The 16775-nt window shown below is 42.7% G+C and overlaps 1 protein-coding gene across 7 annotated transcripts in view; it reads right to left on the minus strand.

Annotated features, from left to right (window-relative positions):
* The window catches only part of CtBP (C-terminal binding protein), a 35563-nt gene that overhangs the window by 10943 nt on the left and 7845 nt on the right, over nt 1-16775 (minus strand). For 2 of the 7 annotated variants that reach the window (XM_069334344.1, XM_069334345.1), the window contains exons 6-10: nt 8515-8682; nt 8074-8137; nt 7059-7183; nt 2270-2359; nt 1862-2045 (exon numbers count right to left, since the gene is read on the minus strand). In XM_069334344.1, coding sequence (XP_069190445.1) covers nt 1862-2045; nt 2270-2359; nt 7059-7183; nt 8074-8137; nt 8515-8682 — 631 coding nt within the window. The remainder of the gene's footprint in view (nt 1-1861; nt 2046-2269; nt 2360-7058; nt 7184-8073; nt 8138-8514; nt 8683-16775) is intronic. The other 5 variants (XM_069334350.1, XM_069334349.1, XM_069334348.1 and 2 more) reach the window with 3 other exon arrangements.

Raw genomic sequence — 16775 nt, forward strand, 5'->3', positions numbered from 1 at the left:
CGAATGCCTTTGAGAAGTCCGTGAATACCACATCTGCATTCTGTTTTTCTTCTAATGCCTCAATGATTTTGTTGTAGTGGTCAAGTAGCTGTGAGAGGCACAATCTTATCACTCTAAATCCATGTTGGCCTGGGTTGTCGAGGTCATTGGTCTCCATGAAACTGGTGACCCGACTCCTGATCACTCTCTCAAATACTTTTATTATGTGGGCCATTAGTGCAACTGCTCTATAATTCTTTGCCAATGATTTGCTCCCTCCCTTGTGTAGAGGAGCTGTCTGCTGCTTAAGTGCATCTGGTATCTCCCTCGTGTCCAAATCTGGACCTGGAGCCGAGTGCATGGGCATGTTTTAAATTTGTGAGTGCATGGGAATGAAATAATTAAATAAAAATATCTTAGTGGAAACTCGTGCCACATGGCTTGGCAAGAGCAGACCGGCCCGGGCAAGTGCTCGGCCAAACCCTGAATCTTGCCCGACTTCCTCGCTCCATCGCGGCCACAGTATGTCACATACATGTATTTTTTCCCGTGATCAGGAAATGCATTTTAGCAATACAATACTAGAAGGAAGGAAAATATTTTTTTTTTCTTGTGCACCGGGAGGCTATAGAATATTAACAGCAACACAGCCTTGGGGGTTAATAACACTGGCTCAGTTTATACTATATTCAAGCAATTTTTTTTTTTTTTTTTTTTTTTTTTTTTTGCTTTTGTTGTAGTCCTTCCTTGGCATCCTAGTTCAGAGTGGAGGGTTGTAAGTAAGTGCCGCCATCTTCATGGTTCCCGTTGCTGACATACTGTATGTGAAAGAATGGTGTTCTCTCAGCTAGTCTGGTACCCTATGGCTCTAACATAAGATAAAGTTAGAGAAGATTCAGAAGTATGCCCCAGACTAGAACTGAGAGGTATGAGTTTATGAGGAAAGGCTATGGTAATTAAACCTCACGCTCCTGGAAGACAGAAGAGTTAGGGGAGACTTGATCACCACCTACATAATTCTCAAGAGGAATTGACAGGGTGGACAAAAACTATTTAGCATGGGTGGAACACGAACAAGGGGACACAGGTGGGGACCGAGTACCCAAATGAGTCACAGAGACATTAGAAAGAATTTTTTCAGTGTCAGAGTAGTTAACAGATGGAATGCATTAGGCAGTGATGTGGTGGAGGCTGACTCCATACACAGTTTCAAATGTAGAGCCCAGTAGGCTCAGGAACCTGTACACCAGTTGAGAGGCAGGACCAACGAGCCAAAGCTCAACTCCCACAAGCACAACTAGGCAAGTAAACAGATGCTCGAGAGAAAGATGACAATAATCTTAAAGCACACTATGATTAAATGGGAAATTAATATAAACTATCAAGAGGAGGTACTTACATACCTGCTTACGTATTTGGTTATTAAAAGTTAAAAGGAGCCCTCTACAATGAGGATATTGAATTATCCCTCGTCATAACATCCTGGCAGCAAGTGCCCATACAGTAACTCAATTTCTAAGCTTTGCATACACATTGGTGGTAAGGATAATTATTAAAGTTTACATTTAAAACAGCGTTACTAAACAAAACAGCATTACTATGGTAGACGTTACAGGGAAACTCCTAGCTAGAAAAATATTAACACAATACACTAAGGGGAGAGGAATTAAAAGTAAGCATGCAGACAAGATAATAATCATGGGAAACTACTTGTAAAAGTGTCAAGAAGAGGTAACTTTATAGCTACCACAACACCTGAGAATGAAAAGTTAAAAATGACCTCTACCATAGGTAAACTCCTAGAAGGAAAATATTAACACTATAGACTAAGGGAGGGTGAATGAAGAGTATGACTAGGCAATACCGTGCACTGACAACTCACGCAGCGATTTTAGGGCCAAGGAACTAAATGCTAGAGCATTACCCTGGAAGGGGTTGTACGGTTCATTCTCATGAACATCAAGCGCTGCGGCTCGGATTCTTCCTTCTTTAAGTGCAGAAGCAAGGGCATTTTCGTCTACTAATGACCCCCGTGCTGTGTTCACTAGGAATGCTCCAGGACGCATCTGCAATGTTAAGCCAACTATTTATTATACCTAACATTTGTGGACAAATACGCTTACATACATGTAATATAAAAAGTTTGAATTAATGTACAGTATAGATAAAGAAGCCAACTCATATCACTTTGTAATGTTAATACCATATTTCAGAACAATACAAATATCAATGTGCAAACATCTTAAATACGATACGTAACCAAATACAGTAAAGATATTAAGTTTATTACCTGCTTGATGGTGAAGTCATTTATAAGATGGTTGTTATGTTCATTCAGAGAACAGTGGAGCGATACACAATCACTTCGATATAAGAGATCCTATAAAGATAATACAATATAGAGAGGATTATTTGAAGAAAGTCAAACCTACACCAATTTGTAATATCCTGACTTCTTGCATCTTACTGATACTATACCTACACAATATTATTACCAGAGTTACCATGTTCATGGGGCAGGTAGGGATCAGACAGGGAAGAAAAAACAGTGATGTAAGGTAATAGATATCAAGTGATAAAACATTAAAAATAACCATTATTACTAATCTTTTCATTAAATCTATATTTCCCTGATAGTGTACTCCTATCTGATGATGCACTCCCTCCCTGATGGCGCATTTCCTTCCTGATGATGCACTCCCTCCCTGATGACGCATTTCCTTCCTGATGATGCACTCCCTCCCTGATGGCGCATTTCCTTCCTGATGATGCACTCCCTCCCTGATGACGCATTTCCTTCCTGATGATGCACTCCCTCCCTGATGACGCATTTCCTTCCTGATGATGCACTCCCTCCCTGATGGCGCATTTCCTTCCTGATGATGCACTCCCTCCCTGATGACGCATTTCCTTCCTGATGATGCACTCCCTCCCTGATGACGCATTTCCTTCCTGATGATGCACTCTCTCCCTGATGACGCATTTCCTTCCTGATAATGCACTCCCTCCCTGATGACGCATTTCCTTCCTGATAATGCACTCCCTCCCTGATGACGCATTTCCTTCCTGATGATGCACTCTCTCCCTGATGACGCATTTCCTTCCTGATAATGCACTCCCTCCGGAGTCATAAGGAAGGGAGGGAGTGCGTCACTCCCTCCCTTCCTGATGACGCACACCCTCCCTGATGATGCACTTTTAGCCAAGTCAGAGTGGTCCAGTGGTTAAGTGTCAGCGGCTGGGATTTTCTCGGTCATGGGTTTGAGTCACCTCAGGGCTCCAATTGATTTTCTAACACCTAAGGATTCTATCGTCATACAGACTTTCATATCCATTCAAATTCTTCAACCACTCTTTATCCAACTTTCAATCTTGTCTTTCATGTAGCTTATAGTACTTCACTCTTCCCTTCAAAAATACTGGCTGCCTGCCTCTTCAATATAATCCCTTTTATTTTACCCCTTGTACCCTCTTCATGTTAAACAGTTCTCAAGCATTCTACTAACATTACCACTTTAGCATATTGTGCTTCACTCACTTCTCAGTTACTCCTTCGCTATATTCACTCATACCACTTCTCTCATACACTTCCTCACTGCTGTACCCTTCCCACGCACACTAGCCGTTATCACTAAACCACACATTTCCAGGGCTTAATACTCTTGAGTACTGCCTCTTTCCATGCCCAAGTGTCACTGTGTGTCAAGTTTGAGAGTAGTATACTATTGCTTGGTCCTTTCTTAACTTCTACATTAACATTCCATCCCTTTATTACACTAGCAACCTCTTGCACCACCTCTGCTCATTATCCCCTTATCTTATTTCATTGTACACATTCACTTTTTATTTAATACTGCTCCCAGATATTGAAAACATAATGGCTCCCAATATATCCTCTATCTCTTTTTTTTTTAACATTTCAGGTCACTATCTAGCCACTCTTAAGAATCTACAACGCTGCATTCTCTTCTCTTCTCTTTATACTATAATCTTATTTCTTCCTACTTTCACCTTTCTTCTCTTGCAAATACTATCAAACTGATTCACAATCTTTAGTAATTCTTTTTCCTGGAACATACCTGAAGAGGGCTCTGGCAGTTCTTCTACTCCCCAAGCCTGGCTTGAGGCCAGACTCAACTTGGGATAACATGGTCCAACAAGCTGTTGCTTGGAGCAGCCCGCAGGCCCACATATCAACTACAGCCTGGTTGGTCCAGCACTTCTTGCAAGAACTTGTCTAAGTGCTTCTTGAATTCATCCACCCTTGTTCCGGCAATATTTCTAATGCTTGCTGGTAGGGTGTTGAACAGCTCTGATGTTCAGACAGTGCTTTCTGATTGTGCCTATGGCACCTCTACTCCTAACTGGTTCTATTTTTTATTTCCTTCTGTATCTTTCACTCCAGTATGTTGTTATTCTACTGTGCAAATATGGGACTTGACCTTCAAGTATCTTCCATGTACAGTATATATTATTTGATACCTTTCTCATCTTTTTTTTTCGAAAGAGTACGTTTTGAGAGCTTTGAGACGGTCCCAATAATTTTGATGTTTTATCGTGTCTATTTATGCAGTATACGTTCTCTGCATTCCCTCTAATTCAGAGATCTCTCCTGCTCTAAAAGGGAAAGCGAGTACCAATACTCAAGATGGGACAGCACCAGTGATTTAAACAGTATTAGCATTGCTGTGAGGTCTCTGGATTTGAACGTTCTCATATTCCATCCTATCATTTTCCTGGCTGCCGCTATATTTGCTCAGTTATGTTCACTAAATGTCAGGTCTCTTGACATTATAATTGTCAGATCTTTTACATGTTGCTTTCCTTCTATGAGTAGGTCTGATTGTGTCTTGTACCCCGTGTTTCGTTTAAGTTCCTCGTTTCCACCATACCCAAGTACCATCTTCAGCATACAAACATGTCAATACCAATAACTTATTGCTATTACACTGAACTGTCACTCCAGGTGTTCTTGTTTCTACGTTTAGTAATAACCCATCCATATGTACAGTGTATCCAAGAACCAGGGAGACATTACACAACCCCGCATGCCCACCCTAACATTACAGTATATCCCTCTCCTGCTCTCTCATGTGCTCAGCTATTCATATACAGTAAATGAAATTTGCTGCTATACTGTAAATATACCCTCTCACACCTCATAGATCTTTCAATCTTCTTACAATACCTCACATTCAATGCTATAACACACATTTTTAATGCCATATTGGCAGCAAAAACCATTCTCCCCATTAATAGAAATGTTTCAAAAAAAAAACATTCTCACTGTACAAATCCCATTACCATTTTCTTATAAATAAACAGGCGATGAGTCACAATAACGTGGCTAAAGTATGATGACCAGACCACACACTAGAAGGTGAAGGGACGACGACGTTTCAGTCCGTCCTGGACCATTCTCAAGTCGAAACGTCGTCGTCCCTTCACCTCTTAGTGTGTGGTCTGGTCATCTTCTTATAAATAAGTACTGTACCACAATGACCATAGTCTAATCATCACACACTTTGTCTCCTGCTATGCCATCCGATGCACATCTTTATGGTCACCGCCACCTCAACATATCTAGTTATTAACCTATTCCAGTAGCCTCTTCCTCTAACTTACTCATTGCTTCTCTAATTTCCTCAATAGCCATTAACGTCTGTTCCACTGGTCTTCTTCCACACGCTCCATTCATTACGATACATGTTATCACCACCTATTCTTCACCCTTTGTAACTGTATTCTTTAACATTTCCATAAAATGTTTTCTTATTTCATCAAAAGTACAGTACTCACTCAAGGTTTTAACAAACTCTTTATACAAAACAGTACTGTACCTCTTTTCATTCCTAAACATTTACCATACAGTGTTTCTGCAACTGTTATATTCCATCTTTACACACACACACATCACTGATAACTAACACATCTACACTTAGATATCATCAATAGCACCCAATCACTTCACAAGAGCAGGTGTACAGTGACTTGGTATATACAGTACAGTACAGTATATACAATAATATTCTCTCCCTCCTTACAAACCACTTCTATCCAGCCTTGCCATGTACCATATCCCGGGTGTTGTTCACACTTACTTCCAGCTTTATCACACACTCGTCATGCCGGCTACCATCTTCCTGGTCTGGCTCCTCTCCTACCCTCAATTTCATTCAACCACAGTCTCGCCACCAGTCTACCATCAACCATTCCATCAACATGCTCAATCTCAATACGTTATCCTCAAAATTGTGATCTATTGACCTAAGAACACTCTTTGTGACATTTTCATTCCTGTTCTGTAAACTCTAATGCCATACTTGTTCTTCAGATTACACACTTCTACTGCGACTATACATAAGAGTTGGCACCACCACTCCATGCAGACCTCCAGCCACATTTAATCAAATTTTCTCTAACTTCTCAGCTTTCATTTCATAGGCCAATTTCCTTCCTTTGCTGGTACAGTACTAAACTACGAAGAAATTTCTTAAACCTATGCCATGTTACTGCTAACAAATTATTATATACAGTACTCTTGACACTTCTTTTTTTTATTATTGAAATTATTATTATATTGTAATATTTTTCATAATACGTCTTTTATGATGTGGTTGAGCTAAATTTATGACCATTATATTTTATTGTAGAGAGCAGGCTGCGGGGAGAGCCTCCAGGTGACCTCAAGGTAGGCAGCCGCTCTTATATGTTGTAATTAGAATAGAGAATGACTACAGCTGTATATGTGAACTAAACTGAAGTAGAATTACTGGACAGTGTCACAGGTACAAGCTGCACATTATATCACAACAACAAAATATAAATTACAAATAAAGTCTCTAAATAACAGATGCAAAGGCAAACGTGTACAGTACTTTAGATTATGGAGAACAGTGATGAAGACAAATATTTATGAATAACAATCAGCTGATGTGTATTATTGTCATCGGAGTGCTTACTGACAGAGTACGGACGATACATTTTAATGTCACTGGAATGCAAAAGTGTTAACCAGAGTAAGTGTAACAGTTTGTCTATTACTATGGGTGTGGAAGCCACCTTCAATGTCAACGTACCTGTAATGTGTAGACTCTGGTTATTCCCAGGCTCTTTTCTATACCATCTGATAGGTAGGGGTCATAGAATGTGACATTGAACCCAAACGCCTTTGCTCTTAGTGCCACCGCAGACCCGATGCGACCTGCAACAGATGTAAGTATTACAGTACCAGTTCATGAAAAACATTGTAGCATACCCATCAAAAGTTTCACTGGCCATCAATGGAGGAAGTTCGTCAAGAGTATGTAGCCCTATGTGACATTTGTATTGCATTTACTATATACCTTAACATTAAGCATTTTACGATGCTTATGGTAAAAGCATCACCATTTTCATTGCCCTAATCCTCACTTTGAATTCCTTTACCAAGAAAAGACAGCAGAGTCATGGCATCTGAGTGGGAGATGCTGGCATGCAAATTTGGTGCAGAAAGTATTTAGACTTTTAATGACTTCATTATTTATTTATAGACAAATGTGCCTCACTTCAGACACAAACATGTTACAGTTATGTCTTGAGGAATTGTGTACAATGAGGGATGATGCTCACTTGCCATTAATGTGAATTGTTGTCAATGTAATGAAAAAAAAAGGAAATGGAATGTAATGGAAACACAAATGGAGACGTTCAATTGGCAAAGACGGAAACAAATTTTTTCAAAGACTCAGATTTGAATGAGTCTGATCCCAGCAGTTTACAAGTACAGTATTGTGTAGTATTTCACTGTTAGCCAGAATATGAATGAACTTTACTTGGCAAAACATTTTGTTCAGCAATTTTACTATTACAGTATATAACACAATTAGCATATGTATTATTGGTATTTATGTATGGGCCAAAATGTGTTCAATCAATTGCTGCAAGAAAACTCAAAATTTGATGATAAATAGCCAAAATTCTCCAAAATTTGAATTGCTTCAATATCCTCAATAGGTCTAGACTGATACAGTCCATATCTTGGAGACATTATTGTACAAAATATAAAGGGGAATATAAGTAAAGGCCCAAGAGTGAACTATGCTCAGCACTCACCAAGACCAACAATACCCAGTGTGTCGTCACGTATCCGAGCGCATCCTTGGGCTGCCTCTCGAACCTGGTTTGGATAATAATTATTTGTAAATAGAGATCTCGTAGGTTCTTTATAAAAATGGAAATCAACATTTCTTAATGGACTGAATAAGTCCAGATGAAATTTAATGATGGTGTCAAATGAAATTTCCTCAGATTAAGCACCATACTGAAAATTTATCTTGAATTAAATTTAAAAAATGTGGAAATCTTTCTTTTCAAATACTGTACCATGTTACCTTAATACCTAATAATTCCATTTGAAGGACAAACTGTGATTACAAGCCGCAAACAAAGTTTCTACACACTTTAATGTTTCACAGTTATAACTGGGAAAGGTAAAGCCTGGCAGAACTTTTGTGCGGCACGTAATCACTTTTGATCACAAGTCTATCATCACACCTCCCACACCTGCTCGGGACCCGTAAATTTCTTCCCCTCGCGAACCATGTTGGCCAACCAGTATGTGCGACGATATAGATTTAGAATCAGGCACATGGTGGTGTCTGCCACTTCTTCCACGCCATAACCAGGAACGTTGCAGACAGCGATGCCCAACTCTCCTGCCGCCTGTCAACGACATGGTATGTTTAAATAACAGAAACAATATGAAGATTAGACAAATATTAAGAGGAAGCCTGGAAGGCTCAGGATAGTCACGAAATATTGTATACCCAATGCAAGAGAGATATCAGAATTTGGGTTCTTACTTTCAAATTGAAATTGTATATAAAAATTAGATTCCAGTGCAATAGTGCACTGTGTTTTAAAAGCTTAACCCATATTATACTATAATTTATCAGAATATTTACAAGATAAATAATGGTACAGCAACTGTAGTAGAATTTGCCTAAAAAGCATCCAATTATGCAGAAATTGAAGAAATGTTAACTAGATGTAAATAGAGGTACTGTACATACAAGTACTGTACCAAAATAGTAATCCTTATATCTTTTATCCATATCTTGCCCATGAATTAATTGCACTATAATCAGAATTAAAATTAAAATTTGAAAAGTACTCTGGCCTATGAATGTTTTAGTAAACCGTGTTATTTGTAATAAATTACAACAAGCACGTCTTTTCTAAAATAAATTAAATGATAATAGACCAAACAATATTGCAGGCTTTAGATCATTGGTTAGTGCTTAAGCTGGGAATATAATCAATAAGGGAAGCAACAACAAATTATTCACTCATTTTAATGAGCACTTAAACCATTAAACTACTCAGAACGTCTGAAGGCACTCTGAGGGTTGAGCTATTTTCACTAATTAGGCTACATTTCAATGTGTTTTTAATGTTTTCATCACTCTTTGTGATTTAAAATGAAAATGGTTTTGTTTGGAAACATTTTGACATTAACATTAGCTGAACATTTATAAAAACAACAAAAATATGTCCTTAACAATTGCACCGTGAAATTGTTACCAACAACAGGTGAGCAGTGCAGGGGTTAATACCGGGACAGATCATGAAATCAATGCTCAATATTCTTTTCAGACTGATGTCAGTCGGAGAACGTGTAATAACAAAATGAAAAGCTGTATGAATCTGCTTTGTGGGTTCTGTAGAGGATAAATTAGGAATTTTAGAATGTTAGAAATGTCTTGTTTGGAATGGAGTAGGGCGGTACACAGTACAGAGTGGAATAGAATGGGGCGGTACACAGTATGGAGTGGAGTGGGATGGGGGGTACACAGTATGGAGCGGAGTGGGATGGGGGTACACAGTATGGAGTGGAGTGGGATGGGGGGTACACAGTATGGAGCAGAGTGGGATGGGGGTACAGAGTATGGAGTGGGATGGGGGTACACAGTATGGAGTGGAGTGGGATGGGGGGTACACAGTACAGAGTGGAGTGGAATGGGGGGTACACAGTATGGAGTGGAGTGGGATGGGGGTACACAGTATGGAGTGGAGTGGGATGGGGGGTACACAGTATGGAGTGGAGTGGGATGGGGGGTACACAGTATGGAGTGGAGTGGGATGGGGGGTACACAGTACAGAGTGGAGTGGAATGGGGGGTACACAGTATGGAGTGGAGTGGGATGGGGGTACACAGTATGGAGTGGAGTGGGATGGGGGGTACACAGTATGGAGTGGAGTGGGATGGGGGTACACAGTATGGAGTGGAGTGGGATGGGGGTACACAGTATGGAGTGGAGTGGGATGGGGGTACACAGTATGGAGTGGAGTGGGATGGTGGTACACAGTATGGAGTGGAGTGGGATGGGGGGTACACAGTATGGAGTGGAGTGGGATGGGGGGTACACAGTATGGAGTGGAGTGGGATGGGGGGTACACAGTACAGAGTGGAGTGGGATGGGGGTACACAGTATGGGGTGGAGTGGGATGGGGGTACACAGTATGGGGTGGAGTGGGATGGGGGTACACAGTATGGAGTGGAGTGGGATGGGGGTACACAGTATGGAGTGGAGTGGGATGGGTACACAGTATGGAGTGGAGTGGGATGGGGGTACACAGTATGGGGTGGAGTGGGATGGGGGTACACAGTATGGGGTGGAGTGGGATGGGGGTACACAGTATGGAGTGGAGTGGGATGGGGGTACACAGTATGGAGTGGAGTGGGATGGGGGTACACAGTATGGAGTGGAGTGGGATGGGGGTACACAGTATGGAGTGGAGTGGGATGGGGGTACACAGTATGGAGTGGAGTGGGATGGGGGGTACACAGTATGGAGTGGAGTGGGATGGGGGTACACAGTATGGAATGGAGTGGAGTGGGATGGGGGTACACAGTATGGAGTGGAGTGGGATTTGGGTACACAGTATGGAGTGGAGTGGGATGGGCGGTACACAGAATGTAGTGGAGTGGGATGGGGGGTACACAGTATGGAGTGGAGTGGGATGGGGGGTACACAGTATGGAGATTGGTGGAGAGGGGGGGGGCAAACAGTATGGGGGTGGGGTGGTGCAGGGCACACAGTATAGGGGTGGGGTGGTGCAGGGCACACAGTATGGGGGTGGGGTGGTGCAGGACACACAGTATGGGGGTGGGGTGGTGCAGGGCACACAGTATGGGGGTGGGGTGGTGCAGGGCACACAGTATGGGGGTGGGGTGGTGCAGGACACACAGTATGGGGGTGGGGTGGTGCAGGACACACAGTATGGGGGTGGGGTGGTGCAGGGCACACAGTATGGGGGTGGGGTGGTGCAGGGCACACAGTATGGGGGTGGGGTGGTGCAGGGCACACAGTATGGGGGTGGGTGGTGCAGGGCACACAGTATGGGGGTGGGGTGGTGCAGGGCACACAGTATGGGGGTGGGGTGGTGCAGGGCACACAGTATGGGGGTGGGGTGGTGCAGGGCACACAGTATGGGGGTGGGGTGGTGCAGGGCACACAGTATGGGGGTGGGGTGGTGCAGGGCACACAGTATGGGGGTGGGGTGGTGCAGGGCACACAGTATGGGGTGGGGTGGGGTGGTGCAGGGCACACAGTATGGGGGTGGGGTGGGGTGGTGCAGGGCACACAGTATGGGGGTGGGGTGGTGCAGGGCACACAGTATGGGGGTGGGGTGGTGCAGGGCACACAGTATGGGGGTGGGGTGGTGCAGGGCACACAGTATGGGGGTGGGGTGGTGCAGGGCACACAGTATGGGGGTGGGGTGGTGCAGGGCACACAGTATGGGGGTGGGGTGGTGCAGGGCACACAGTATGGGGGTGGGGTGGGGTGGTGCAGGGCACACAGTATGGGGGTGGGGTGGGGTGGTGCAGGGCACACAGTATGGGGGTGGGGTGGGGTGGTGCAGGGCACACAGTATGGGGGTGGGGTGGGGTGGTGCAGGGCACACAGTATGGGGGTGGGGTGGGGTGGTGCAGGGCACACAGTATGGGGGTGGGTGGTGCAGGGCACACAGTATGGGGGTGGGGTGGTGCAGGGCACACAGTATGGGGGTGGGGTGGTGCACGGCACACAGTATGGGGGTGGGGTGGTGCAGGGCACACAGTATGGGGGTGGGGTGGTGCAGGGCACACAGTATGGGGGTGGGGTGGTGCAGGGCACACAGTATGGGGGTGGGTGGTGCAGGGCACACAGTATGGAGGTGGGGTGGTGCAGGGCACACAGTATGGAGGTGGGGTTGGGTGGGGTGGTGCAGGGCACACATTATAACGTGAGGTTACTTTATGCCTCATCTGCCCTCTAAATCACAAATGGGAAATACTTACTCTATTTACAGTACAGTACTAAAACAAAGAAAGTAGGATGACTAAACCATACGTCACAAAAAGAGGAAACAATGTTTCAGTCCGTCCTGGACCATTATCAAGTCTTGTGATTTCCCAACTTGACAATGGTCCAGAACAGATCAAAACAACATCTTTTCTTCATTTTCCAACATGTGGGTTGATCGTCATATCTTCGGTTACATTACTGTAATGTATTTCTTACATTGAAAGTACTGTAATAGGATAAAACCCACACTTGTGTATTTGTGAATTTTCTGTAAAGATTTACACCGAGTCTTTCACACTCTCCCGAGTTCTTTGTCAGGGTCTGAGTAAGTGGGTAGGACAAGACTTACATCTCATTAATTAGTTGTTGAGATGTAAGTCTCGTCTTAACAACATACTCAGATCTTGACAAAGCACTCGGGAAAATGCGAAAGACTTGGTGTAAATCTTTACTGAAAATTCACATATACATGTGTTGGTTTTTATCCCATGTTGTTATGTCTGTGAGAAGACATTACCGTTACTTAAGGAAAGTAATCTATTCATTACTGTCACTTATTTGTTATGGTTACATGTTACGGTAAAGTGTTAGTCAAGTGCCTGATAATCCTTGGCGTGTAGTTATTTTGTTATAACACTAATTCCAAACTGGGGCAGGCAGATATTTATTGCCACATGACACACTGCCATTGTCATGGCAATATGTAGGGTTTACCCATCCTCTAAATTTCTTATAACTGTCTTCATTAGTTATAGGAAGTTGTTATTAGTTATTCCCCTAATAGCCCTGAGAGCCAGTTTGACATCCATACTGGTATTACATTTTCATTACTCCTTTATATTTTTCTTGCAATGTTCACTTCAATAGTTACCAACTTACATTTCAATGTGTTCCATATTTCCTAAATAGTGCTTATATTCAGAAGTTCAGTCCCATTTGTTACCGATGTCACGGTGCATCTTATCAGAGTTTGCCGCTCTGTAATTCCGAATTACCACGATTGTCTTTGCTATCAGAACCCCTGATCTAACATAAATGAATTTGGCCTCTATCATTAGAACCATATCTAAAATACTGTATTGTCATCCTGTGTTGGGGCTGTGATGATTCAAGTACAATAATTTATTATCAAGCAGTTCAATTAATCAACCCACTTCCTTGTCCACACTAAAGCAGTCTTAGTTATTATTCATTATTGGGTTATTAACTTGCCAATAATACCATTGTTTAAATGTAAACCAGCCGAATTAATTTCACCATAAAAAACAGAATCATGCTCCTAGCTACGTTTTGGAGGTCTATACGCGACACCGGACTTTCTTTCCTTTATTTTTAGTGAATCTCGACAAAGTATATTTTTGTACATTGGTAGTGTTTACTTTTTAGTTCAAGGCATCAAAGCTTTTCCGGAGGATGGTTTTCCACTGAATTAATCCATGTCTCATTCAGACACTCACAGAAGATAATTCAGAAATCGATTCGTCTCATCTTAGCTTCAGATATTTCTTCAAAATACCCTAATGTTAGCCACTGTACAAGTGCCTAACTATATGCTGGCCACTGTGCAAGTGCCTAACTATATGTTAGCCACTGTACAAGTGCCTAACTATATGTTAGCCACTGTGCAAGTGCCTAACTATATGCTGGCCACTGTGCAAGTGCCTAACTATATGTTAGCCACTGTGCAAGTGCCTAACTATATGCTGGCCACTGTGCAAGTGCCTAACTATATCTTGGCCACTGTGCAAGTGCCTAACTATATGCTGGCCACTGTGCAAGTGCCTAACTATATGTTAGCCACTTTGCAAGTGCCTAACTATATGCTGGCCACTGTGCAAGTGCCTAACTATATGCTGGCCACTGTGCAAGTGCCTAACTATATGTTGGCCACTGTGCAAGTGCCTAACTATATGTTAGCCACTGTGCAAGTGCCTAACTATATGTAAGCCACTGTGCAAGTGCCTAACTATATGCTGGCCACTGTGCAAGTGCCTAACTATATGCTGGCCACTGTGCAAGTGCCTAACTATATGTTAGCCACTGTACAAGTGCCTAACTATATGCTGGCCACTGTGCAAGTGCCTAACTATATGCTGGCCACTGTGCAAGTGCCTAACTATATGCTGGCCACTGTGCAAGTGCCTAACTATATGTTAGCCACTGTGCAAGTGCCTAACTATATGTTGGCCACTGTGCAAGTGCCTAACTATATGTTAGCCACTGTACAAGTGCCTAACTATATGTTAGCCACTGTGCAAGTGCCTAACTATATGTTAGCCACTGTGCAAGTGCCTAACTATATGTAAGCCACTGTGCAAGTGCCTAACTATATGCTGGCCACTGTGCAAGTGCCTAACTATATGCTGGCCACTGTGCAAGTGCCTAACTATATGCTGGCCACTGTGCAAGTGCCTAACTATATGTTAGCCACTGTGCAAGTGCCTAACTATATGTTTGCCACTGTACAAGTGCCTAACTATATGCTGGCCACTGGACAAGTGCCTAACTATATGCTGGCCACTGTGCAAGTGCCTAACTATATGCTGGCCACTGTGCAAGTGCCTAACTATATGTTAGCCACTGTGCAAGTGCCTAACTATATGTAAGCCACTGTGCAAGTGCCTAACTATATGTTTGCCACTGTGCAAGTGCCTAACTATATGCTGGCCACTGTGCAAGTGCCTAACTATATGCTGGCCACTGTGCAAGTGCCTAACTATATGTTAGCCACTGTACAAGTGCCTAACTATATGCTGGCCACTGTGCAAGTGCCTAACTATATGTTAGCCACTGTGCAAGTGCCTAACTATATGTAAGCCACTGTGCAAGTGCCTAACTATATGTTGGCCACTGTGCAAGTGCCTAACTATATGTTAGCCACTGTGCAAGTGCCTAACTATATGTTAGCCACTGTACAAGTGCCTAACTATATGCTGGCCACTGTGCAAGTGCCTAACTATATGTTAGCCACTGTGCAAGTGCCTAACTATATGTAAGCCACTGTGCAAGTGCCTAACTATATGTTGGCCACTGTGCAAGTGCCTAACTATATGTTAGCCACTGTGCAAGTGCCTAACTATATGCTGGCCACTGTGCAAGTGCCTAACTATATGTTAGCCACTGTACAAGTGCCTAACTCTATGTTAGCCACTGTGCAAGTGCCTAACTATATGTTAGCCACTGTGCAAGTGCCTAACTATATGCTGGCCACTGTGCAAGTGCCTAACTATATGTTAGCCACTGTACAAGTGCCTAACTATATGCTGGCCACTGTGCAAGTGCCTAACTATATGTTAGCCACTGTACAAGTGCCTAACTATATGTTAGCCACTGTGCAAGTGCCTAACTATATGTTAGCCACTGTGCAAGTGCCTAACTATATGTTAGCCACTGTACAAGTGCCTAACTATATGCTGGCCACTGTGCAAGTGCCTAACTATATGTTAGCCACTGTGCAAGTGCCTAACTATACATTTTGTTATTTATTAAATAAAAGCTCCCAAGTCCACTTTCTCCATATTTTTGTTCATGTTACCATATTGTATTTGGTTTTTTGACACAAAAATTAAATTTTTATTTATATCTTAAATGAACAAAAAAACAGAAAGACCTAATTGCTACACACTTGCCATCAGTTTTAGAAAATAGTGCAAGGTAAAATTCAAATAATTTATTATTTCGTCAATACTACTTAGATAGCTGAAGACAGACCCCCTAGGCTGACTGACATTGAAGTGTACAGGCATAAGTTTGGCATATTTCTTCCTTTATAGAAGAAGCACTGAATATTTCTCAACATGCAATTCTTCAAGCATTATAAAATAAATAATCCCTTCAAAGAAAAGAAACAGTTAAGGAATATTGCATTTATATAACTTTTCACCATATCTAGTATACTGTATATAAGTACAATATCTTCCACTAAATAATTTAAGATCATATGTTGTAAAAACATTTTCTGAAAGAGCATTGCAAATACAGATTACACCACTAGATAGAAAACAATCCCTAGGCTCAGATGCCCCTTGAGGTTATCTTGAGATGATTTCGAGGCTTTTTTTTTTTTTAGTGTCCCCACGGCCCGGTCCTCGACCAGGCCTCCACCCCCAGGAAGCAGCCCGTGACAGCTGACTAACACCCAGGTACCTATTTTACTGCTAGGTAACAGGGACATAGGATGAAAAACTCTGCCCATTGTTTCTCGCCGGCGCACGGGATCGAACCCAGGACCACAGGATCACAAGTCCAGTGTGCTGTCTGCTCAGCCGACCGGCTCCCTGAAGGCACAAACTGTATGGCCAAGTTACTGATGGCTGTGTATGTGTTAAGAATACATGCAGCAGTGCGGCTCATCTGGCAGCCACCAGAAAAAGCCACAAAAACTGGCCACAGGCAATCCATTACTTAATGGTTTGTTTTGATACTTCAACTTTTCTATCCCTTAATCGAGTGGTGTTCTTTTCA

Source organism: Procambarus clarkii, chromosome 31 (assembly GCF_040958095.1).
Source record: "Procambarus clarkii isolate CNS0578487 chromosome 31, FALCON_Pclarkii_2.0, whole genome shotgun sequence".
Lineage (NCBI taxonomy): Eukaryota > Metazoa > Arthropoda > Malacostraca > Decapoda > Cambaridae > Procambarus > Procambarus clarkii.